This window comes from Neolamprologus brichardi, chromosome 20 (assembly GCF_056152115.1).
Source record: "Neolamprologus brichardi isolate AB-2024 chromosome 20, ASM5615211v1, whole genome shotgun sequence".
In the NCBI taxonomy this organism is placed as follows: domain Eukaryota; kingdom Metazoa; phylum Chordata; class Actinopteri; order Cichliformes; family Cichlidae; genus Neolamprologus; species Neolamprologus brichardi.
This window is the reverse complement of record NC_142123.1, coordinates 6,987,898-7,013,710: the sequence shown is the minus strand read 5'-3', so window position 1 is coordinate 7,013,710 and position 25,813 is coordinate 6,987,898. Positions and strand designations below refer to the sequence as shown.

At 37.5% G+C, this 25,813-nt stretch overlaps 1 protein-coding gene across 3 annotated transcripts in view; it reads left to right on the top strand.

Moving 5' to 3' along the window:
• acot7 (acyl-CoA thioesterase 7) overlaps window positions 1-25,104 on the top strand; it is a 56,316-nt gene extending 31,212 nt beyond the window's left edge. For all 3 annotated transcript variants that reach the window (XM_006785465.2, XM_035905460.2, XM_087834085.1), the window contains exons 7-9: window positions 4,149-4,265; window positions 8,874-9,058; window positions 21,072-25,104. In XM_006785465.2, coding sequence (XP_006785528.2) covers window positions 4,149-4,265; window positions 8,874-9,058; window positions 21,072-21,170 — 401 coding nt within the window. In that variant the 3' untranslated portion in view covers window positions 21,171-25,104. The remainder of the gene's footprint in view (window positions 1-4,148; window positions 4,266-8,873; window positions 9,059-21,071) is intronic.
• The last annotated feature ends 709 nt before the right edge of the window (window positions 25,105-25,813 follow it).

Genomic DNA, 25,813 nt, shown 5'->3' with positions numbered 1-25,813 from the left:
GCCTATAACTTTACTGCTGCTGATGAGTAATGCTAATGAACTAGTCTGGGAAGTGCTAAAGCATTTTCCTGTAATTTGACAAGCATATGTTGTGGAAAAAAAACAAAAGTAAACTTAACGAAATTTTAAAAATGTAGATAATGTTGACGATTCTTCATAATTGCCTCTCAGCAAGGCCATTAAACTTCTAGCGAAAAAGTGCTTGTAGTTATTCTTAGCCGCCAGAAGTCTCTGGGTTTATCTGTTGACGCACGGCTGCTTCCGACTCGGATACTTTGTTGTTTGAAATGACGACAAACAAGACATTAATGTAGAAAATGGAGCTGCACTATCTACTTACTGCTTATCTGGCTCAGTTAGATTGCTGCCTTAAATTCTACTCTCAGATTTCAGCTTCAATTGTAATAACCTTGTAACAAATCTGAGTGTATGATTGATGTATAATACAATAAATTATCTTTTCACTACCAAATGCCTTAACTTTAGTGGAAAAGATTTACATAAAATGTTGCAGTTCATTAACAGCTGAAAAACAGCCCGATGCCTGGATGGTTATCAGTTTATGTCAGGGAAGCAAGATTTTGCTAAGCCAAATATCAATATTCTTATAACTAAGAAGCTCATCATTCAAAAACTGAAATGACCTTTAAAAAAAAGTCTTCCTAAAATCCTAAATGATAAAACACATAATGTAGCAAAGGGAAGGACAGCTGTTTACTTACTATGTGTAGAATCTTTAATATCTACTTACAGAAACTGATATTTCAGATCAGATTCTGTAACAGGGAAATATCTGGCCTTTTGCTGCTAAATGCTTCACTCTGTTAATGAGCCGGTTACTAACTTTGCATGTAGTCTAGTCCTGGGTGGGGGATTTTCCCTGAAAACAGCTGCTTCCTCTGTTTAAAAACATCGATCAGAGCTGTGAGATGGAAAAAATAAATGCAGCTGAAATCCAAAACAACAGCTAGAAGTTGTTATAAATGTTAGGGTGATTATGTGACCTATTTTGCATGCAAACAGTACTATGAAAAAATGTTATTGTCTCCCTTTTTGAATTTTTTTTTATAAGGTAATGATTAAATTTGTTGGTAGATAAAATGGAGTGAGCTGAGAGGAACTTTGAGTTAGAGGGGGATCCTAACAAACTAAAGTCGGGAAGTTTACCACTTTGATGTAATGCGGCATTTACTTTCAATTTTATCATCTTGTTCAGGTCAGGATCCATCTCCATTAAGTGTTACATGCTCATACACGACAGCTACAGGCTTTGAATTGTAGTAGCCTGCTGTGCCTTGTACCCAGGGGAAATTTTCAATCTTAGGTGAGATCCCATCAATTTTCACAACATAGCAGAAATGAAAAAAACAAAACAAAAACAAAGCAAAACACAAAACAAGATAAAAAAAAAAAAAAAAGTTGCTTTAAAAAAAACCCAATAAAAACAACTTTGCAACAGATTTAAGGACATAATTTTGTTTGCCCAAACACATTTTAGCTTAACATGCTATTGTCCCATTTATGTGTGGCAACAGCATTTCCTTAAACGTTGTCATATCATCAGCCTCAATCAGAGAGCACTTTTGACAAATATACTTAATCAATCAGCCGTTTTTTGTTTTGGGTTTGAGTTGAACCAAATAATCACACATCAGAGTCAGCGCTAATCCATTTTCTATTTTAAAACGTCCTGTTGGAAAGTCATGAACTAGTACAGTCTGTAATGGTTCTACTTAGCTGGACAGTGTCACTTTGCAGACACTGGGACGGTAAATAAAATTACCGTTATTCTCTGAACATGATTTGGGGTAAGAGCATGTCTCAGTAATAGCGTGTTTAGTTCTTAATCAACTCAGTGGGCCCACTTTTTACAGTGAATGCTGCATTTTGGAGAAGCGGTACATTCTGTTTGTACTCCCACACATTTGGCTGTCACAAACAGAGCTACACAGTGCAGATGGTATGAACCCTCGGGAGCCAAATCAGCAATCAGAAAGCACACTTATTGATTTGCTGTAACACAAGCCATACAAAAAGCAGCTCAGAGGGAACGACTGAGGCAACCGGAGTGTCTAGCGGAGGGTACGTCTGTCTTCAAATGAGCGTAGGTTCACAAAACCACACGTGAAAGAGTGCACACACTCTTTCACGGAGTGCACACACTCTTTAACAGAGAAGACGAGCAGACGCCATCCTCTTTATTTTTTCTGTTCATTTTAAGCCACACACTTGCTTTCTGCGAGAGCTCAACTAACGACTGCTTCCTTTGCATTTGACACAAGTTGCCAAGTTGCGTGTTGTATAAATGGCAAAGCTTTCGTGTAATCTCTAAACTTTGATTTCAAACTGTTTTCTTGCACATCAGACTATTTCCAAGCTTTATTTGCGAGTGAAAAGGTGGTCTGTAAACTTTTTTGTTGTTGAATTGTTTGAAATGTGATACTTTTCACTCAATCTGTCTACATCTTAATCAAATGCACACCTTCCTGTTGACTTTAAAAGGAGGCTATTGAGCTTTTGTAGTTTCATCTCTCACAGAGAACAGACTTCACTGTTGCACTTTGGAATAGCTGCAGGGCTGAGACTGAGTACCCAGTCATTGATAACGACTGTAATAACAAACTGCGGCAAACAATCTATCCAAGTCTTCTTCACATGTGTTACGACCACATGTTTTCATTTTTTTGAGAGCTCTTTGTCTTTGTGCAGGTTGTGTTCCAGATACTTACAAGCACCCTGTTTTTACCAAGATTGGGCTAAACACATTGACTGCGCACAGCAAACACAAACACTTATCTCTGTATGCGTTTCAAACACGCAGGGCTTACTGGCTCTGTCGGAAGCGTGACTGTAGCTCACTAATTAATGTTTATTTGATCTGTAACAGTAACGACGACACGTTTACTGGAAATTAGATCTTGGCCAGATGGCAATTTTTCCTAACTTTGTGCTTCTTGCCTGGTCAACACCGGTTCAGACGTTTTGTGCAGGAATAATAATTTTACACTCTTCAATCTCTTCAGGCTTCTTAGGATACTCATTATGTGCAGGGCTGTATAAACAGTTTGCCAGTTTATGGTGTTTGTCTGAATATATAGTGAGTTTTACTATACCCGTTTTATTAGACTCACACTGTGCCTCACAAAAAGCAGTGCAGGACCAGTGGTCACTGTATACAGTCAAACATTGCAATGAAGGAAAAATGGCACAACTGCTGCCTGTAAACTATTTGTATGTACTAATTTGAGAAAATATTGTTACTTAGATTTAACATAAAAAATAGGTTTTGTCCTGTTTTAATTTAAAATGTAAATAAAAATGTAATATAATTTATCCTGTTTTAATGGTGCAGACAAATGACCCGTGTAGTGTCTGTAAGTGTTTTTTCAATTTGCCTTTTCATCATATGTTGTTTACAGTGGATAAACAAGCTGTAATTTGAAGAATTACCAAACATGGGGGAAACGTAAAAAATAATAATGGCTTTTATTTAATTGAGCCCTGATGACATCTTTCAGCTTACAGTGAGCTGGCTGGAAACACTTCTGGTAGACAGTCAGCTCATACACATTAGACTAATGCGTCTGAAAGAAAAGGTAATGTTGAGAAAATGGCAAGCAGACTTGTTCATTATTTGCCATTTAACTTTAGGTGGATAGTTTTCTAATTGCATTAGGAATCCCATTAGCTTCCACATCCAATAATCTCTTCTCAGTGAAACCGTGTCTCGAACTTGGCTGCAGCTTGATGACTACATTTTCTTTTAAAAGCTTTTGTCGATTTAAAGACAAGCGAGTGTCAAGTTTTACTGGGGATGAAAAGAGTGCTGGATGCTACAGGTTGTACAGGCTCACAATCACATGTTGGTCAGTTTTGCTTCATTCTTGACCCTGAAAATGTATTTTTATTACTCACAAACAACAAAGCTATTTTGTAGCTTCAGCAGAGAGTGGAGCACATTAGCTAATATTCATATGTAGCATCGCTACAGAACTGATGGACGGGTGGCGTCATTAGTGTCATATTGTTCAAGAGAGCCACAGTGGAGTAAGAAAATTCGATTAGGGTGGTGCAAAAGGGTTATTTACGCAGCTTCTTTTTTGGCTGGACTGCATGCAATAAATTAAAAGTGTGTGTGTTTGACACAGGTGTGACCATGAAGCTGATGGATGAGGTCGCTGGCATTGTGGCAGCTCGTCACTGCAATACCAATATTGTCACTGCCTCAGTGGATGCCATCAATTTCCATCGCAAGATCAAGAAAGGTGAGGAAAACACAGAGAATACACTCATACTTTTAAATCTCTGATACTTACAAATATCCAGAGATGCAGGGAGATATTTCTGCATGATTATTGCTTTTTTTTTTGTCTTGTCCATTTGCTTTACCAAGAGGAATGCTGCAAAACGTTTTCTCGCCTTTTGACCAGAGATGATAAAATGGAAACTCTAAAGCGTTTTTCAATTTAGCCTCTGGCGGTGCTGTTTTAAATCAACTAAGCCAACGTTAACAGCTGTCACACGGTTGCTATCCAAGGCCAACTGTGTTTTGTAGAGCTGCCACTACATCTGGAAACACACACCACTGTTAATAATGACCTAACTATTTTCCATTACCAAACTTTGTCTATTTATACTGTATTTGCTGTAAGCGCCTCACAGTCTGAAAGGTTCAGATGAACAAATTCTAAGCCTCTAAATACCTTTATCCATGTAGCCTTTGATATTTCAGTTGGAAAATGTGTCCAGTTGAACACTGGAGTGCAGAATTTTTTGCCAGGACTTCCTGGATAAGCGAGCTTATCCAAAGTCCTTCAGGGACAGTCATAATAAAAGCAATTCTAAGAAGGCAGGAACATAGTGTCCCACAAAAGGCACACATAACAGATGATACATGTCTGACAATACAGTATAACTGCAACCTCCTCAGTTCAGTTCAGGGTTGTGATCTATCTTGCATGTTACAGCCTCATTATCTTCTGTCTGTGCTGTTAGCTGTTCCACCAACTCGCACAGTTTGTTATTTTGTCATTTTGTGGAATTTGAACACCTCTGAAGTGACTGCGTCTTTTCAAAGAGACTTGTGCCAGTGGAACCAAAATACTAGCGCTGGTGGTGGCTGGTGAATGGGTTGTGTCAGGGGGGGCATCTGGCATCAACATGTGGCAAATCAAAAATGCATCTGAAATAAGGGAGCTACTAAGAGCATCTTTAGTGTCTGTTATCTGTTGATGTACTAAACATAATATTCATATTGTTAGGTTATGATTTGAAAACAACAGACCAGCTACATCTCTGCAAACCCATTGAGTAATTAATAGTTTTACAGCTTAGCATAAGTGTAGAAGGTCAGCTGTGCAGTATATGTGCTTTTAAATACAACTTTCATGCAGCAACATTTGCTCAGTTCACTGTTTTCCCAACAGTTTGAACGATACAGACAGAGTGGCAGAATGTGAAGGAGTTGGGACCTTTAAAACATTTAAAACCCTCCTTTCAGGGGTGTGAGGAGCAGAAAACTGAACAGCACAGAGTGGTGGGGATCCATGACCACATCTTTCATCTGCCCCTAGTTGCTCCACTTGCTACCTTCATCTGTCCTCACAGTTCAGTTAGTGCTGACATGATTTCCCCTGGCTCCACAGTGACTTAGGGGTTATGTCACTTCTACAGTTCTCATTTTTGCTCTAGCTGGTCAGGCAAAAAAAAAAGAAGTTAAGTTTAGGGAAATAATGGAAATAAGTATCAAAACAAAAAGGATCCTAAAAAACAGCCACTAGCTTTGTCGACTCTACCTCTGGATTTATTTTGTCATTTTATTTTTATGCATTTTCATCTTGCTACTGTTTCTTTTGCCAGTTGAATTGCTCCCAACTGTTTGGTGCTAGCATTTCAACCTTTGCCACATAAATATATAAAGGAACAAACAAATGTCATTTTAAGGTCCTGGTCACTAAGTGCCAGACATCTGGATAGCTTAATTTTAATTGTGGTAATACGGTAGAAACATTACAAAAATTTACCTAGTTGTGATACCCGAGAGGACGGTGGACTTTTCACTGTAAGCACCATAGATAAGAACTGATTTGAACTGCCTCAGAGGTCCAACTTCGAAAAATCACAGAAGACACAAAGAACACCAGAATTATAGAAAAAAAAAAGCAGACCTAATTATTCAAATATTGAGGCACTGATGAGGATGCACTGGTGATAATATACTAGTCAATAATGTACCATAGGAGGGTTCAGGCAGGGGTCTTTTCTGTGATCCATTATAGCAAAACAACCAGAGATACAAATAATGAGAAGAAAGGCATGAAACTTCAAAAGGTTGGATGAAAGGACATTTCAGAGACGGGGACTGGAGCGCTGATGGTGAGAGTGAAAATGTGATACAGAAGAAAAAATAAAAGGACCAGTGTGTCATCGTGAGTGGTCACAATGTTGTTCTTGTTTATTAAGTGTACATTTCATTTCACTGAAAGCATTATTTGTTAAAACCCTGACATTTCCATGTACTGTTTAGCTAAAGAAAAAAAAATGACCTGTGGAAAGACACTCAAATGTGTTTTTGTCTTCAGTGCTATTTGTTAGTCAGTGAAAAGACTAATAGAAAAGCCTAGACTCCATCCATCCATCCATCCATCTTCAACCGCTAAAATAACAAATCTGTTGTTGTGAGGTATTACATTACATGCATACAGCACTGAGCCTGGACGTGGACTGGGTACCTTCATCAAAGCAGATTAGCTTTACCAGCTCTTCAGACATGGGTCTCTGCCAGTTGTTTTGGTTGGCTGACCTCCAATGCTGCACAAGTCAAGAGCTACATTCTGCATTAATCTGAAGGTCTTCAAACTCACCCATCATCAAGCCTCATTTTTGTGTAATGTCACTGAGCAGAGGTTGTTTCACTGAGCCTAATAAATCTTAGTAAGAGATAGTTTATCTAAATGAGACTTGACACATGGGAGCATTAAAAAAAGGCTCTAGAGGTCAGTCGACAAGAGAGAAATGAAATGCTTCAAATTTGTGGTCTCGGTTGTCAGGTATGCTGAAAAGACCTCACCGCAGTTACTGCACGTTATTATCTGTTTAAAGTTCTTTACCCATATGGATTTTCATGATCACCTTGTTGCCATTTCCTAAATATCTCAGCATCCAAGGTTACTGAATGTGTGATAATGATAGCGTAATAGTCATCTTAACATATATAAAAATCTACAAAGTTGAATTTTCTCAACTTGATTAAAGACCTTGTGCATATTGTTGGATTAAACATTACAGAAACTTAAAAGTAATTTTGGTAATTAATAATACTGTTAATTTAAGGCAGCTGTGGCTTAAACCTTGTATTTGGTGGTGATAATCAATTTGTTAAGCTCCGTATATCATTAGAAATCTTGTTGTTTGTAATTTAAGATTTTGGACATTTTTTGCATGTCATAAACTTTGACTGTGTTATTTTCTCATGTGTGCCTACGCTGAACCTGTGTGCAGTTTTGCATTTCTTTGCCGTCTCCATTTTTTTTCTTTTTACCCTCAGTACTTCAGTTCTAGGCTGCATCACAGAAAACCATAATCAAAACAAACACAAAAAGTTTGTTTGTTAAAGCCTTAAAAACTGCTTTATAAATGTAGTCTCGTTGTTCCTGTGTGTGTTTTCTTTCCACACGCTCTGGGCTTCCTCTCACACTTCAAAGACATTCATGTTAGGGTAACTAGCTATTCTAAATTGGCCCTAGGTTCGAATGTGAGCGTGAATGCTTGTCTGTCTCTTGGTGTCAGCCAAGTGATAGCCTGACAGCCTATCTAGGGTGTACATGGCCTCTCAACCTGTCACAGCTGGAATATGCTCCAGGCCCCTGTGATCCTGAATTGGATAAGAGGGTGGGTGGATGGATGGGTTAGGGTAACAAACCTGGGTTTACTGTAAAAAGCCTAATTATTGACTCTATAAGCATATCTTTTGACAACAGAGGCTTACTTGTCAAGAAAACCAAACTCATACCCATGAATTTTGCAGAGTATCCTGCATGAATACGAGATCTGTAACTGAACAACAGTCAAGTCTAATTCTGGTAGAATTCTTGTATTGTTGTCATCGTGTCAGAGTGCTTTGCAGCTCATACACTGATAAAAGCCTCCCCCCCTTTTTTATGTGCATCATTTATTATTTAGGACTTTGACTATTTTATAAGATCTCACTCATATACTTGCGATCTGTTCCTGACTGCAGGAGTAACACCTTCTTTCCTTGTCTCTATGGCAACTGCAGTAATATTACAGTACAGGCACATCAAAGAGAATAATGAAATACATCAACAATGCTCTGTAATATTATTTGATGACTTTTTTTCCCACCTCGCTGCAGTGACAAAAGCAGGAGAGAGCACATATTTGAGTGAAAGACAGTTGGTTGATTAGATATCTGAGAAAGTGCAGCTTCAATATTACTTCAGCGTGAGCTTTTAGCCAGAGGTCGCCGGCCTGTCTCGAAAACGCCATGATGCAACAATGCGATAGAGACTGCAAGACCAGAGCTGAAATCTTCCTCTGCTGGTTTATTATATAGATCATATTCAGTGTAATTAAAGCTATTTAGTATGAGTTTACTTACATTTATTCAGTATTTTGATGTAGCGGTTGGAATGCTGTGTTTTTGTGAAAACCTGATGCCTTGTGCAACTTCTTTTTTTCACCTTTATAAGACTAAGTGAAGCCTTAAAATAACTGATATGTCTGAGAAATGGTAGAAAATCTTATGGTAAATATTAAAAAATGAAAATGTCTCTAAATGGCAACATATTTAGGTTTTACTTTAAAACACTGAAAATCAGAGTGCTCAATATCCTTTTCCTCTTCTTCCCAAGGGTGTGTGGTGACGGTGACGGGACGACTCACATTTGTCAGTAACAAATCAATGGAGATTGAGGTGTTGGTAGACGTGTCCTCAATATTGGAGGCACAGAAGGGGAAATATCGTGCTGTTTCAGCTTTCTTCACCTTCATCTCCCTGGACAAGGACAATAAGCCCCTGCCTGTCCCTGCCCTTAAGGTTGGTATCGTCCAATCTTCTTCTAAAGTCTGCCTGTCTTTTAAAACCTTGATACATAATTTGTGATGTTATACATTATTTCATATCCATATCCCTTAGTACAGAGTAATTACATTCACAAACACTGACAGTCAAGCCTGTTTTTTTACAGTATTGTAATGGAAAATAATCAAGGCATCGATTTTATTGCCTTTTTGCTGCCATATCATCTTTTAAAGGCTAGTTATTTTTAGCTTGGTCTCTTCTAACTGCTGATAACATTTCCATTAGTAATTTTTCTTTATCGTGACACGTAAAAGGGCCATTACAAGACTGGATCAATGGAGCCTTCATATATAGAAAATGTTGAGTTGGGTCAGATTGATCTTTGATCCAAAACCACTGTAAAATTTTCCAGATAGCTGAAAAAAATCACAAATATGAAAAAGTATACTAATACTTTTAAGATTATATATTAAAGACTGTCTTCACAGACATGGTTTTTGGAAAGCTCAAAGATACTGCCCATTGTTTAGGAATTCAACATTTCAGACTCTTTACAAAGCATTCAAATCCTCGTAGTGTTTGGGTATTATCCTTCAGCAGTGAGCAGGGCTGAATGATATTATTCCCACAAGATCTCCGAGATGAGTATCTCTGGGATGAGTATGCCTGACTCAGCACCTACTGTCAGCAAGCAAAGACTGCATGCTTACCTGCAGACAGGAGAGAGATGCCTGCTGTTTGTTCAGGCTCTCCAACACATAACGATCCAAACCTTGTTTTTATGCAAACACCGAGCTCATGCGCCATCTGTTTAAGTCATTAATATTAATGAGAAGCTATCTTTTTGCAATTTTACACAAGCGAGGAGCTTTTAAAACCGTATTCTAAACACTGCAATGCAGTTTGTGTTAAGGTTCACATTATTTTTAAGTGTCATGATTAAGATTTCACTCCATATTTTGTAACTGAGCAATTCAAATTCTACTTAATGTTTTGTTTGAGTTGTTGTTGTTGTTATTGTTATTAATGATGTACTGCACTCCATTTTCTTGATTTGGTAGCTTTGCAACAATGACATGAGATGGGTGGGCAGTTTCAAATTTGGCCGACCAGCAGCAGGTCATTATTCCCTCAAGTGCACACTTGCACAAATTTCATAGAGTTTACACCAGAACTTATAATTAAACTAGAAGTATTTGTAGAATACTGAAAAAACCAAAGGCAATAATACTAGCAACAGAAGAACAAAGAAGAAAACAAATAGTATGATAATAAGTACAAATAGAAATAATAAATCTTTGATTTTTGAAAATAACACATGTATTCTACAAAAATGCATTTTAACTCCCGCCTGCATGACAGTAGTGCATGACACTATGTCCTTCCATGTTTCAAGTACCATGAGCGTGTAATAAGAAATTTGCAGGAAGAAAGCTGCTGTGGTTGAGAGTGAAGCGTGAAAAAGGATTGTTATAGGTGTGTTGTCATGCCACAAGTGCAGCAGTGACTCATTTGACCATCAGGTCACAGTTGAAGGTGCAGTGTTAGCCTTTATAAACCACAGCACATTTATTCAAGACTTCTCTGATGATGCCCCTGCAGATAGAAGTGTTCATCAAATGCATGTCGCCTTTGGTTGGCCTTTTCAAAAGTGTCTGTCAGTCCCCTGATTTCCATTTCACAAAACCTGCATTTGGTTTGCCCATTGTGTGCCTCTCCCTCCATGCATTCATTACCTGGTTTTCTGCCTCACGTAAGCTGCTCATTGCTTTTGTTTTAATAGGAGGGAATTGTAGCAGTTATTAGACTCATTGTAGTTTCTATTCAGACCTCAATGTTATCAAAAGAGAGGCTAAAAAATCTCCTGGTGATTTTAATAATTCATCCTCAACACTATAAATGGAAATCTAAATGGAGCCTAGGCTGCCAGGGATCTGATGTAGCTTGTCAAATAAACAAGGGCAGGGCAAAAGAGAAATGCGTGTGTGAATGAGTTATGAAGAAAGTGCATGTACACAAACACGAGCCCTTTGTGTGCAGGTCTGCATGTGTTAGAATGAGCATTGCCTGTGAATGTGCACATGCATGGAACAGATCATTGAGCACAAATGCGTGCATGCTTATTTATATGAGCAAGAGGAGGAGGACAAGGCTCGATCGGTGCTATTTCTGGCTTTATGACTATTTACTGGGGGCATAAGCATGAGATGAGATTGACTCTGACTCTACTGATGGCAGTAAACCTTTTCATAATTGTTGGTCTTTGGTGTGTACACGAGAAACGTCATGTGCAGGAAATAAGGTTCAACACGTCAGTCCAATTAACACCCAAATTTTTCCTAACAGGAGAGATGGGACCATGGGAGTTGGAAAGACAATAAACAGATCAAAAAGCAAAAAAAAGCATCGTAAGTCAGATGATTGTGAGCAGAACAAATCAAAATGGAAGGATGTGGAAGCGAAATGTTTGTGTGTATTTGGCCTCCACATCCTTACATTTTGGCCACATAAAAGGTCTTGTGCAAAAGTCTTGATTCCCCCCTCATTTCTTTATATTCTGCTTCTAAAGAGCCAGACTTGTAATTTTTAAAATAGTGTTGAGTAATAAACGTAGGCCGACCATTTTTAGAGGAATTTTATTTTTTTTGGTAACTTAATACTGACCTGTGAATCAGTCATAATCGACATAATAAAGCATTTTGTCTGCACACACCAAACAAAATAGCAAATATTTTATTTTAAATTATATCTTTAGGCACAAAAACATATCATTTGTTTCCAGTTCTTTTGTTGAATCTGTATAAAATACTAACGATTATACAGTCCCAATCGAAAGTTTAAGACCACTTGAAAAATGGCAAAAAATCATATTTTGCATGGTTGGATCTTAACAAGGTTCCAAGTAGACCTTGAACATGCATTACGAAGAAATGGGAGTGAGACAAAACATTTTTTCGAGCATGCAATTTATTGAAAACTGAAACAGGCTGTTTTACAGCTGATCAAGGTTAGGACCACATGCCAGGTCAAATCTGTGCAAAAATCTTGATTCATTGTCATTTTCTGTCAGGTCACACTGTCATGACCTTCGAATGGCAAAGGCAAAAAAAAAAAAGAGTTCACTTTTTGAACATGGTCGGGTTGATGAACTGCAAAAGCTTTGGGACCTGTACCATTTGAGAGGGATAAAATAGTATTTTGGCACTAACATGCTAATTCCCCAAATATTATTAGCATTAGTGTGCTGTGTGTCCTTAAAAAATCTGGGGAAACTGCAAAAGTGGAAAACAAAGGAAATAGGAGAGGAGCAAGATGCCTCTGTCTAATGTTCAGTGAAGCCTCATCAAAAATGGTCTCAGTGAAAGGGTGGCTGTCAAGAAGCCCCTGTTAAGGAAGAAAAACAGGGAGAAAGGCTGTATGCAAAATTAAAAGAACAGAACTGAAAATCAGTGGCAACAGTTCTTATTGAGTGAAAAATATAAATCTGAAATTTTTGGGTCCAGTCGTCATCAGTGTCTTTGGAGGAGATACAGTAATCAGTGTCTACAATACACACAACATCCAAATAAGAATGTCCTTCGAGAAGACTAGAGAACTATTTCTGTAGACTAGTTTAAAAAATTAAAAGAACTCTTGTGTTCAGGCTGTGTAGAAATATAGGTGTCGTACCAAACAATGACTTTCAAGCCTGTTAGAATCGTACAAACTCTATTTTTGCCTTATGTACATGTACATTTGCCTGTTTCAGTAAATCGTTGCACCTATTGCCAGGTTTACCTAGCAAAGCATAAAGAAACAAGGACTGGCTCAAGACTTTTGCATGGTACAAAATAGTATCATCAGCTATTTCCCAGAAATAGTAAGCCGTGGTATTTACTGTCTCTGTGTTAAAGATCCTCCAGAGAATTAAAACCTTTTCTTCTGAGCTAGCATGAAAGTGTGATTACACAAAACGTGTCTGACAGTTAGCAGTTAGTTTGGCACAAAGAGTGGAAACCTTGAAGCAGCCACCCTGGCTCTGACTAAACATAACAAAAGCTATATACCAATGCTCAACAGTGGGACAGATTGTGTTATTACTCGGTGTTACTTAGACTGCTACTTCAAGAGTCCTCAAAGTCACTGTATCAGCTAAAAATACTCCTGTACGTGACCACAACTTAATGTGACCTTTAGAGATGGGTAATTTTGTTACCCATGAACAGTGCAATGCTTGTTGTTTTTAACCTTTTCACTGAAGTAAAAAAAAAAAGCTTGTTTGCCTTGGCATAAAATTTAATTAAGCTTCATTTCCCCAAATACTAAACTTACTTCTTCTTATACATTTAATCTTCCAATACCCCATAGCCCTTCTATCAGGGAATACTGAAAAAACTTATAAAACAAACAAACTTGTTTCTCTGTTACTTATTCTGGCAGTGTATTATTTTGCCAGGAATGATGCAAATGAGTAAACTTTTCTGCATGCAAGTAGAATAAGACTAATGACTGCATGTACTGTTACATAAATTGAGTTACTTTAAGGCACTCCGATAAAACGGACTGGCTGCTGTAAGTCTTTAAAATGTATGACAAAGACACCCATGTGTGCGCTTTCCGAATGAAATAATAATAACAATACCTTGACTAAATCTATTTGTCTTTCATAGAGACCTTCCATGTTTATGGAAACCTATACCTCTGTCATTTTTCTCAGTCTCTGCTGAAGTTGTTGATCTTTTTCAGTAGGTAAAGGCTATAAAAAAGAACTACAACTAGAGTCTTTTAAAATCTTCTGTTCTGTGGACATAAAATGTAGAAAGCACTACTGGTAGCATGAGACGTTAATTGCGGACTATTCAAACCAAGACGTTCCATCTTCTTGGGACAGCATATATATATATATATATATATATATATATATATATATATATATATATATGTGTGTGTGTGTGTGTGTGTGTGTGTGTGTGTGTGTGTGTGTGTGTGTGTGCTAACATGTATGAGCTGGACTGCTTATGCAGCCTTGTTTTTATCTCTCCAGCGCTCCTGTCGTCACGGTCATTTGCACCAAAGCAGGTGAAACTGATTCACAATGGTTTATGAATTAGTGCCCTTGTTTAACTGACTTTATGTTATACTGTGACCATCTGGTGTTCTCCTAGTCTTACTGAGCAGTGTCTATTACAAGATTGCATTTCACCTCTCTTTTGTCTCTCTGATTCTTTTTGTTCTCCGTTTGTTAAAAAACAAACAAACAACAACCAAAAAAAAAAGGTGATTCTCCCTGCTTCTCTTTTATGTTTATAATGCAATTGTCTCTTTTTTTTTGTCCTTTTTTAGTACTGCTGAAATTTAAACTGAAAACACTCCTGAAAGCTCAAACCATCACTTATTATAATTTCATGGCAGCTTTTGCCCCAGTTGAGCTCTATAAATAGTCTTATCGACATGACTTCTGCTATTTTTGACTGCAGGTGCTTTCCCTCCCATTTTCCCTTCCTTGATTTCTTGCCAATGAGCTCAGTGCAATCACTATTTTTAGATTTTTCAGTTTCAGCTCACTAGGGAGGTAGGGACGGTGGGAGTGTGTGTATGTGTAGCTGGGCTGTCACTAATGTTAGCATACTGTGGGTTATGCTGAAGTGGGGCATGAGGACAGCAGGTGCACAGAGGATAGTGGGGAATGCCTTGCCTATCTATAACAGTAATCTTGAAAGTGAATTACTGAAATATAGTGTATATACATGCTAGGCCACGATTTTGGTCAAAACAGCAAGCACAAAAAATGCATTGTTTGTAAAAATACAGTATTAATAGGTCCACCATTCATCCCTGCTGAACAAAGAAAAGCTTTGTGTCTTTGTGTATGTGTGTTTTTCTTTATTGCATATCTCCATTTATTGATTTAAGTATTGTTTCACTATATCTCTCTTATTCTTGCCTTCTTGCTCCATCTTTCCTCTGATTTTTCCTTCTTCCTTCTATTCCATCTCCCTCCTTCCTCGCTGGCAAAGACTCAGCTGGCCTCCCTTGACACGAAAACAAGCCTGGTCGTCATGGCAACCTCATGTAGTTCACATGAAGTGATGCTCGTTTATTTTTAGATACCTCCCATTTAAGACAATCAGAACCGTGTTAACGGGTACACCCGTTAAACTTAACGCCCAGATCATGCCTGCATCTTTTAGGCACTGCTAAATGTGCACATCAGGGGGTTATCATTCTACGTCATACACTAAATATTGTGTATTCACAGCTCGAACTAAATTCTCTTCAGTTCAGTGAAACCCAGTTTTCTCTTTGACAGTACATGATTTAGATATTTTTTTGTTAAAGTTATTCAACTTTTATTACTTTCCGATAAACATCTGTCTGTCAGCAGCACCCAAAAGAAGATTAGAAGGGTGATACGTTTTGTCTGTGATGTTGTATTGTCATGTTGTTGCCTTAATTTGAGATCAAATTCCAAATTAGATGCTAAATCATAATGAAAAAGTATAATTTTGTTATATTTAGAAAGAGTAATTTAGCATATTTATGATATGAGTCTTATTAAAAAAGAACAAAATTCAGTACTTGTAGTATTTTAGTGCTTTTAAATTTTCCTTTCAGAAAATCTTTGATAGAGATCAGTGTCACTTCTAATTTTCTTGTGACTGCAAATTACTTTAAATTAATTAATTAATTACAAACCCTTTTGCAAAGTATGCAAATGTAATGCAGTATTTAAACTGCTACATAAGCAACAACTGATCATTTTCAGATCTAAAATTGTCATCAGAGTGAATTTGAAAAAAATGATATGAAAAAATTAATTTTTTGTTGTATTTTCCCTCAAAGTTACCTGATCAATCTTTCATACTACAGTAGAAAGTTCAGTATAATTTCTGTCAGCTATCTTACATTAGTAAACTGCTGAAAAATAGGATCCAACTGAGGCTGTATACTTCAGACTCTTCATTGCTGTTGCTAAAGCTGCGATGAAGCCCATAAGAACGTGGCATGTCTGTATTATCAGATAGCTGCAGTGAAAAAACTCAAAGCATTTATGACTAAATGAAAAGATCCACTGGAAGAGCTCCTTTCACCATCCAGAAGAGCCTGGCTGATATAAAAGGATTCATTTTATGACTAGAAATGAAATACCTTTCAGCTTTGTCTAAAATGTCATCCTTTGTGTATACCTCTCGGTCCCTCTATCACACACAGATATATAGGTTAGTATCCAGGCTCATTCTAGTCCAGATGGCTATTATTTGTCTTGTGCTGGCTGTTTACAGCTTTGTGCTACCTTTACACAGTGACATTTGCCAGTGCCACTGATGCCCCTTGCCCACTCTAATAACAGCTCGCGCCAACACAACAGAACCCACCTGGCATTTTGCTGGCATTGTCTGAGCAAATCTCCTTTACATGTATTGTCCCTGTTCCACATTTACATCGTATTGGTTTTTCATGCTCCATTCAGCTGTCCACCTACTGGATTTAATTAACAACAGGTGAAACATCTGTCCTGGCTGTTTGACCCAATCAGCCAAAGTTCTGGGCTCTGATGTTATCTCGCTGGAAGATTTTGAGAGTAATTCTTTTTCCTCTTCTTCTTCATCTTCTGGGCTTGTAACATCAGATCATCTGCCTCCATCTTACCCTAACCTTAGTATCATCTTCATCATGTTTCTTCTGATCATATCTATATATGCAGATAAACAGCATGGGTCAAGAAATGGCAATGCCAGCCTGTTAAGTCATTGATGATCAAGACTAATAATGGATGAGTAATTTTCCGAGTTTTCAGTGAGTACCAACACAAGGACAAACTGTTATGCTGAACAAAATGATGATTTAACAGTCACAATCACATTGTTTGTTTGTTCAATACTTTGATTTATGAACAGAATAGATGGGAATTTAGGGACAGCCCTGTTAACCTTTTTTTTTAGCATTTAGTTTACCAAAAACCAAAAACAAGCTTCTTGTAAGTCCATAGACGCTGAATCAGCTTGGGTCAGCTATCATTCTTATTGTAAAGATAAATAACCTTGATGAAACATGAAATGGTTCAGTTTACCCGAATGCCAATACATGTAGTGATTGTCACTTGACACTGCTGGAGTATAGGCATTTGCCTTAAATACAATATAACAAGCATGCTGGTTTTTGCAAGGGTATTTCTGCTTTATTTCTGTAGTGAAGACAAATTACTTAAGAACACAACAAGGACCTTAATAAAAAATGAATTGCCTCATTGAGTTATGCAAATGTAATTAACATAATAGTTAACATACGCACGACACACGTAACCTGTGGTACTGTGTGTAGATGGATGTGCACCGGCCATATGTGCATATTATTATTATTAGTAATATTATTATTGTAATTATTGACTATTAAGTAATAAGGCTAAAAAAACAAGTTTTGAACAGCGATCAGGGATTTGTTTTTACTGGATGGGTAAGCTGAATGTACAAATTGGTGTCTGGAAATATAAATCAATTATTCATAACAAAATATTCATGTAATTAGTTCAAATCAATTTCAAGCTGTGCAGGAAAAAAAATTGCACGTTAAAAATGTTTTATAATAATTATTATTTTATTTTAACAACCTTTGATATGTTAATAGTCAAAGCTTACATAAATCTCTTCTTCAGCCAGACAGCGAAGCTCACATTTTTCCTGCCAGAATCATTTTTAGCTGTCATTGTCAGACAGTCGGCAGCTATGATTCATCAGCAGCAGTAAGGTATACAGTTTCGTTTTGCTGTTTGTTAACTCATCTCAAACCGTACATCGATATGGTTTTAAAAAGAGTGATTTTTACTATTTACTAGTACAATTTTTATTCTTTAAAAAAGTTAAATAAAATATATTAATTCATTTTTTTAATTAATTTGACATCCTTACGGTTCTGTCTGATCATAAACAGTCTCACCATGTAAACATTTTTCCTTTTGCTTTGATATCATGGCTGCGGTTTTTCAGACTTAAATAAATAAACAATAATGTCTTTGGATTGTTCCAGCCTGTTCAAGAAGGATGATTTATAAGCCTCTAATTGGTGTTAGGATCCTAAATCACCTTGTTGGGGGTTATTTCAGTAATGCTATAATGCAGCTCCCTGCACAGCTCAAAGTGTTAACTAGATAGAGCAAGATGCCTCTGTCTCATTAATGCACTTAATGAATTGTTAGGCTAGGCAATAGATTGTCCACAGAGTTAGACAAAAGGAATTATGACATTATAGGTCATGTTTGTGTATTTGTCTGCCTTCCAACATTGCAACAGGCAACCATTTGTAACCACCTTTATAATAAACTGTATAACAGCGAGAAAGGAAACACCATTTAACTGAGTAACTGTGACTTGAAAATTAAATATATGTCATTATATTTGTCTTATGTGAAGAAAATGAATAACCACTAAATAAAAAATTATTTGTATATATGGGGGCACATATTTACAAATACTTCATTAAATGAATAGAAATGAAATTCATTGGTTAAAGAGTATGCTAATAGATATTTAACAGATACGTCAGAAATAAGCCCAGCATCACATTGACGACCTGTCCAGGGTATTTACCCTGCGCCTCGCCCTATGGTGGCTGGGATAGACGTGGAGCTTGTAGAATACAAAAAAAGATAATATGCTAACTTTTTGCCAACACAGAGATACCAGTTAAGACGCTACAGATGCCGCTGGAGCATCTGTACATTTAACAGTTAGTTAATGTACAGACACTTAAATATAGTAAACTTTGCAATGTATTTTTTTAATAAAGGAGCAGAACGTCGTGTGCATAAGTTCTGCTTATAATTATTTTATTTACTCTGGTAGTTCTTCATTTTCATTTTTTACTGCTGACGACTGCGTTTAACTATTTTATTTTATTTGTGGTCCTTAACTCAAATTTTGTTATAATTGTGCTTACTTATGTCTAATAATTAAATTTTTAATAATGCAACTTAAGTCAGGCTTTTTTCACCTATAAAGAAATGGATTACATAAATGAAGTTTTGCTAGAACATTTCATAACCTTTTAATTGTGTCATTGCATTATAGAAAGATAATCATACTACAGTAGTAACAGTAGTAGTAATAATAGTATTTTTAGTAGTAAAATACAGACCTTGAAATTTGTAAAACATGGGAACAAATTAATAAAATGGGATCAGCATTGTTCAACAGTGTATGCATGCATATATGAGGTCATTACGATCACAGTGCACTACATTTGGTTGCTGTTTGAGGTGTAAAGCAATGGCTAAGCTTGTTTAGAGTTGATCTGACCCACCTTGCCTGATTCTGTAACTCACAGTCTGTAACCCATCTCAATCCAGTTAGAACTTCATACACCAGTAATCACTTATATAAATACACATACCTTATGTAATTATAAATAATTTTATTTGTGTATTTAATTTTTTTTCACTTTTTTTGCAGCCTATTCACCTACCTGTGTAGATATTCTGACTGAACAGAACCACGTTTACATTTTACATTATGTACAGAACCACAGTATGTGGTTTTCAGCAGGTATTAAGTATGTGAATATGTAAGATACGTAAGCAATCATTTTTATGGTCACGACTTGTCAGTTCCTTGGTTATATTACATGACGCCCAGATATTGTATGTTATATGTGTCTATATTATTTTTCTGAAAAACTTGTTCTTTCCCCCTCTCTCTCTTTTCAAACTCAATGAACTGGAATTATCCATTACTTTCAGTTGAATGGCAAAAGCAAAACTGACTGAGCAGTATGTTGACTGTTATATAACTGCCATACAACAAACACACCAATATTACAGCTGTATGCTCCTGAACCTGTTCTACAGATAAGATATTCCCACTGGTGTTGTGTTTGTAGCTCAGCGCCACTGTTTTAATATTCTCGTCACATTTGAGTAATGACCCCCTTGGGCTTGTCCCCGGCATTATCTTTTATCATGTTTGTTACCACCCTGCTCTCTCCTTAAATTTAAGGTGCCATCTGTCAGTTTTGCACCCTGTTTGTGTGAGTGGCAGGTGCTCTTGAATCTGCCAACCACCTGGTGTGTACGCAGCAAAGAGCCTCCATCAGAACATGTCATTAGCTCTAACAGTACGCTTTATATATGAAATACAAACATGTTCACGTACCCTGCTTTGTTACAGCGCTTTGAAGATAAGGAAAGGAGAAATCAGTCAGCACCTTCAAAGAAAGTGTGACATGGTCACTGGTGGTGGTATTGTTGCAAATCATAAGGTTGGCCAACAGTCAAATTAAACTGTACAGAATATCGAGTGCTTACTCCTATAAACCAGCAGCCACATTTAGCTTCAAAACAAACAACTGCACAGAATTAAACAGTAAAAATGATTCATAACAGCTGTAAATCTATAGAGTGTTTCCAGAGGTCTGCAGCATCAATAATACTGCACTGGCGCTGTGCATAGAACACACTATCATGGAAATGTGCGGTCAAGGTTGGTCAAGAGAAGGTTTGATGAGATGATGACATGAGTTGAGAGGCTAACACTCACCACAAATTACAGGAATTGCCCTTTATGTACTTCTACTGCATTATTTACTTAATTATCAGGTTGTGTCTAACCTTGTGAGTAGATGTTGTTACTATGACCAGAAAATGGATTCATGAACCTGATCAGCTGACTCATCACCATTCTCCAGTCTTGCCATTAGTGTTGCATTAATATAAAATGTGTTGCTGGCGATAAACGCATTCACACACCTTTAAAATGCAGAAATTTCATATGTGGCAATGTCCTGCATATGTCACATGTGGTTTCACTCAACTTCACTTATATGTAGTCTTCTTCATATATTTTGTATATCATGCTGGGTCCTTACAAGCCTAGAGTCAGACGCGTTTGTTCTATATTTCACCTAGAAGATGAATGGCAATTTCAGCAGCACTGTCAAGTCAATTAGATCAGAGCTTCATGCCCACGGTTAATATAATAATTAGAGGGGAAACATTCCAGTGTGTAGATGATAAATGTGTCTGGAAACAAATATTTTTGTCTATTTTCTTTTCCTCTAGGTTGAAGGCGAGGATGAGCAGAGACGTTTTGACGAGGGGAAAGTACGTTACCTCCAAAATAAAGAAAAAAGGCTGTCAGATAAGACGCGCGGGCAGTGACGCTGCCACTCAGAATTTAACACCTGCAGCAACAATACAATAACCCCACACAATATGTAGTATGAAGAAAACAAAGTAAACATTTTCTGCTTTATGATTATTGCTTTCTCTTGAACCTGAACTTGTGATTTTTTTTTCCCTGTGCTACACCAAAGTATCCACATATACTGTATATGTATGTAAGAGTACATAATATATTTTGGAGAGAATTTTAATGACGTATGAAGACTGTTTTTATTTTTTCGATCACTGTCTCCTGTCTCTGTGTAGAAGAGTACTATTTTGTTTGTGGAAGATCTGAAGACTTAATTATCATGTCAGTTTAAAGTGATAATCTGAGCACAAGGAAACTGATGAATAAGCGAGTGAGTAATAATGAATAAAAGATCCAAGTGCTAGTCTGGGGCTCTCGCCTTGTGTCCTTGCTAGTTTGATGATGGTGATGTCATTGTCTTGGGCATGCCTTGGCACAGAGGGCACACGCTATCCATCTTTTCAGCACTGTGTCTTTCACAGAGAAATCAGGGGAGCTTGGGGGTTTTGACTCAAGTTGCATCTCTCCCACATCACCCCCTCCCACTTCCTTTCTGCTCTCACCCTGCTTTGCCTGTCTATCACACTATGCCTTACCACACTCTCTTTTCCCTCTCCTCATTACGACCTCTTCTCATCCAGTTCCATTCTCCCATAATGTTGCTTTCTTGCTCCTGAGTTTCTCTTTATTTACCTGTCTGTCTCCCTTGTTGCCTCTTGTACCCATATTGTTCTCTTAGTCATTTGAGGATTCATCATTGTCTGATAAACAAAGTGAACTGGATAAAAAAAAATGTCTCTATTAGTGTCTTTCCATGTGTCCTTTGTAAGTGCGCGTGTGCACAAGGTAAAATCAGAAAGATAAATCGGGCCAGTGAGAAATCAATATTACCATGGCCATGGCTATATGGCCATGCCAAGACTGAACACTGTGATCATTAACCAGCCATAAATACCATGGTATTACATTTCATTTTTTTTCTTTTGCATTTTATTTCATTTTAGACCAGAATCAGATTCATCAAGAGGTGTAGGTAGGGCTGCGCACTGGATGACAGGGACTAATTTCGGATCAAAACCAAAGTGAAACTGAAGATTATTAAAGTCCAATGTGGAAGCTCAGACAGTGACAAAAGTCTGAACATTTGTAAATTTTCTTTTCTTTGGACCTTTATTCCTCCTCATACTGCCTTTCTGACATGGACAGAAAATGATTTGTCATTGGATCATGAAGGTTATTGTTATTTTTTTCCTCTGTCCCTCCAGCCAGCAGAGTATGTGTGCTTTTCATTTCCCCCATGAAAATAAAGTTAGGCCCAAGCTGCACTGGGGGCTATATCTATTTTTAACCCTAGTTATGCAGAAGCGTCTTGTGAGAGGAGGCGAGCACAGGAAGGGAGAAGACGATACAGTGAGACAGTATGCATGTCATATGGTAAGACGAGACTTCTGAGAAATATGAACTCATTGAAAAACATTCGCCATACGTACAGTATCATGACAATGTCATTATCTAAAATAGATGTTTCTCTTTCAGCTAACAGCAACAGTGTGCTTTTAATGAAGATAAATTCCGTGTCCGACTGACATAAACCTACAGTATATATTTAATATGTTAAAAACAGTGATACTGAATGAGGCTATATGCCAAACTTGTTTTCTCACTGAGAATAACAGAAAAATTCGAATGAAAGACAAAATCTGATAACCTATTTGCATGTCATATATAAATGAAAGCACAGCAGTGCTCTCAACGCTGTATACCCGTGCAGAGGCTACTTAGATGAATGATCCTCTGGTGCGGCACAAGAACCATTAAGTACTTTGAGCAAAGGATAAATGATAAAGCAAGGTGGTGCTCAGAAGACTCTTGGCTTTTATTGCTGAGTGGCCTTTGCATTTTCTGCTCGTTGTGCTCACAGCTCAAGAATCTCTCGTCAGTCATTTTCTTGCAGCGGGGCCTTGATTTCACACGTGAGACAAAACTCAGTAACCTGAACAATGTGCTGTTTGCACTTCATGGTCACGCTTGTAAATATGTCTGTCAATATTTGCACGAGACAACGTTTCTGTTAAGTTTGTTGGCAAAAGCTGCTGATGTGTAAGAACAAAAGACTTTAACAGCAAAATATCTGAAAAAAAACTCTTCCTTGGAACATTTTCAAATAACTGAGTTATGAGCATCACATTCAACCATCCTGTGTAATCTGGGCTTGGAGCCAGCAGGGCTTTCCTCGCGGAGGAGTAGGTGATGGATCATGCTTTGTCTGGCTTGGAACCTCCCTTTTTGTTTTTACAGCCACAGTGGACCTTTTGGGGTGCAACTAAATTTGGCTAACTTTGAGTGTAAGGAACACAAACTTTGATGCACAGAGTGGTGGCCACCCTGGAAAAATTCAGAGAGCATATTGATAGGACATTGAAAACAGCATTAAGTATTAAAAAGATGCTGTCCCTGTGCCTACATATCTTGGAGCTGATGGTGGTAGTTGGGGCAGCCCAGTGACACTGAAGCCAGTGGGCGGGAATGCCTTCTGTTACTTTTTACTTCCAGGTCACCTAGCATCACACAAACTCAAGCTCCCTTGCCATGTCCAGTACTGATAATGGGTTTACTTGAGTCTAAAACAACATCAGTAACAGGTTACACCTGCATGCATCTTCATGACCAACACAAAATAACAAATTCCAGATTTTGTTACACAAATCAAATCACAAATTATTCAAACTAAGCTGGACTTGTTTTCCACAAGCCAACAGCCTAGCATTAATTGATGCCCATTGTAGTGTTGTAAATGGGTTGCTAATTCATGCACCCACCGAATCAGTCCTGACTCATTTTACCCTGACAAGTTAATAATGAACATACCAAAGACTCTGTGAAGTAAAGGTAGATTTGGGTGTGCTCCAGCAGAGCCACACTGTTCAAATGTAACACTATTCTTCTCTAAAATTATGCTTTGGACACATTTGTTAATCAAATTGTGCCATTTACTTTGCACATGCCATCTCATTTTGTTCATTTCCTCTTCTTTGTTCTCTGTGTTTTTGCACACACACAGGTTGCACATATGCACGCACAGGCACACATATCGCGGTCTCTATTGTATCCCTTATTTGTTTCTAATGTTATTTTCAAGTGACTTGTGTGCTTTCCTGTAGTTTCCTCTGTTCCCTGTCTTTTTCTTTCAGTTACTGCCTGTCTTATTATCAAGACTTGCTTCCCCCCGTTTCTAGGCAGGATTGAAACCAGTTTAGACATTAGTGAGGTCCACTTTCTTTTCTTTAATGTTTCATATTAAAGATGCAGCACCTGCGCTCCAAGTAGAAGCCATAATATTTTAGAATTCCCAGTCTTTTTAGGCAAAAACCACCCAGAGCCACATACTGATTATCTGTTTTTGCTTCCTTTTCTTCATGTGACTGTGTGTCGTGCTCTCGCTAATGTCACCTGTGTCCAGTCAGAACATTATGCACATAGTTTAGCCTCTTTGCTCATCTGTTTACCTTCTGTTTGACCTCCTTGTACTTCTTCTGTTTTTCAAAAAGGATTAGAATGATCTTGGAAGTTTGTATCAGCTTTCATTAAGCTCACTTGTAGTTAGATTTGTCTGTGATGTATCTATTCAGCTCTTCTCTCCCATGAATCATAACACAATCAGCTTCTCTTCTTTTATCATGTTTGAAATCTTCTCCGGGTGTTTTTCATCAAATGTGCCTTTTCTTCTGCTACTGCTGTTTGAAGTTTTGAGAAAACCTAACACAGACAAGGAGACTCAGTGAATGTAGAATCATTCCCTTACCAAACCTTTACAAAATAAAACATGTACACAATGTAGTGTTTACACAGTTATAGTTCTTTACTCTTTATCACTGTGTGCAAATGTTTTATGAGCTGTAAGTGAACCGATTTAGCTGTAACTTTTGCTATTTCTTTCTTTCTTTTACCTGGTTAAGAAATGCAGTCAAAGCAGTTTTTATATTCACAGGTTCACTGTAAAATGGTAAAATTCCCTTTGCTTGGAATAGCAAATGGTTGTTGCCTATTCCAATTTAAAAATGAATAGTCATTTTTAATCAACTTGGAATAGGCTGCTTAAATTACCTCCAGTTCAAGTCAAGAATTCAGCCACATCTCTAGAAACAGTTAGTAAAATCCAACAGGGTGAGCAACATGGGCGCTCAGTCAGCCAGGCAGGCTTTATATGAAATCTCCAGTTTTTCCCAGTAAAATAGAGTTATTTTGTGATGATTTTCTGGATCACAGTCTCCTAAAACCTGGTGCTTTACACAGCAACCATGATCTGCAACAGTAGCACTGAAACTAGTGAAAGAAATTGTAGCAAAAACTAATTATACAGCTAAGCTGTGTAAAATTAAAATTTTGGCAAGCTTAACTACTGCTCTTCTAAAATGAAATGTTTTAATTTTCCAATGCCTCAGTGAGCATTATATTATGCAGCAGCGCAGGAAGCAAGGCAGGCCAAGCTTTTTCTGCATGATAAATCACTGTTTTTGATTACTTGCTCTTATGATTTGCTTGTATAGACATACTTGTCAAACAGAAGTACAACATGAGGACTTATATATTGACTTGTATTGATATAGTA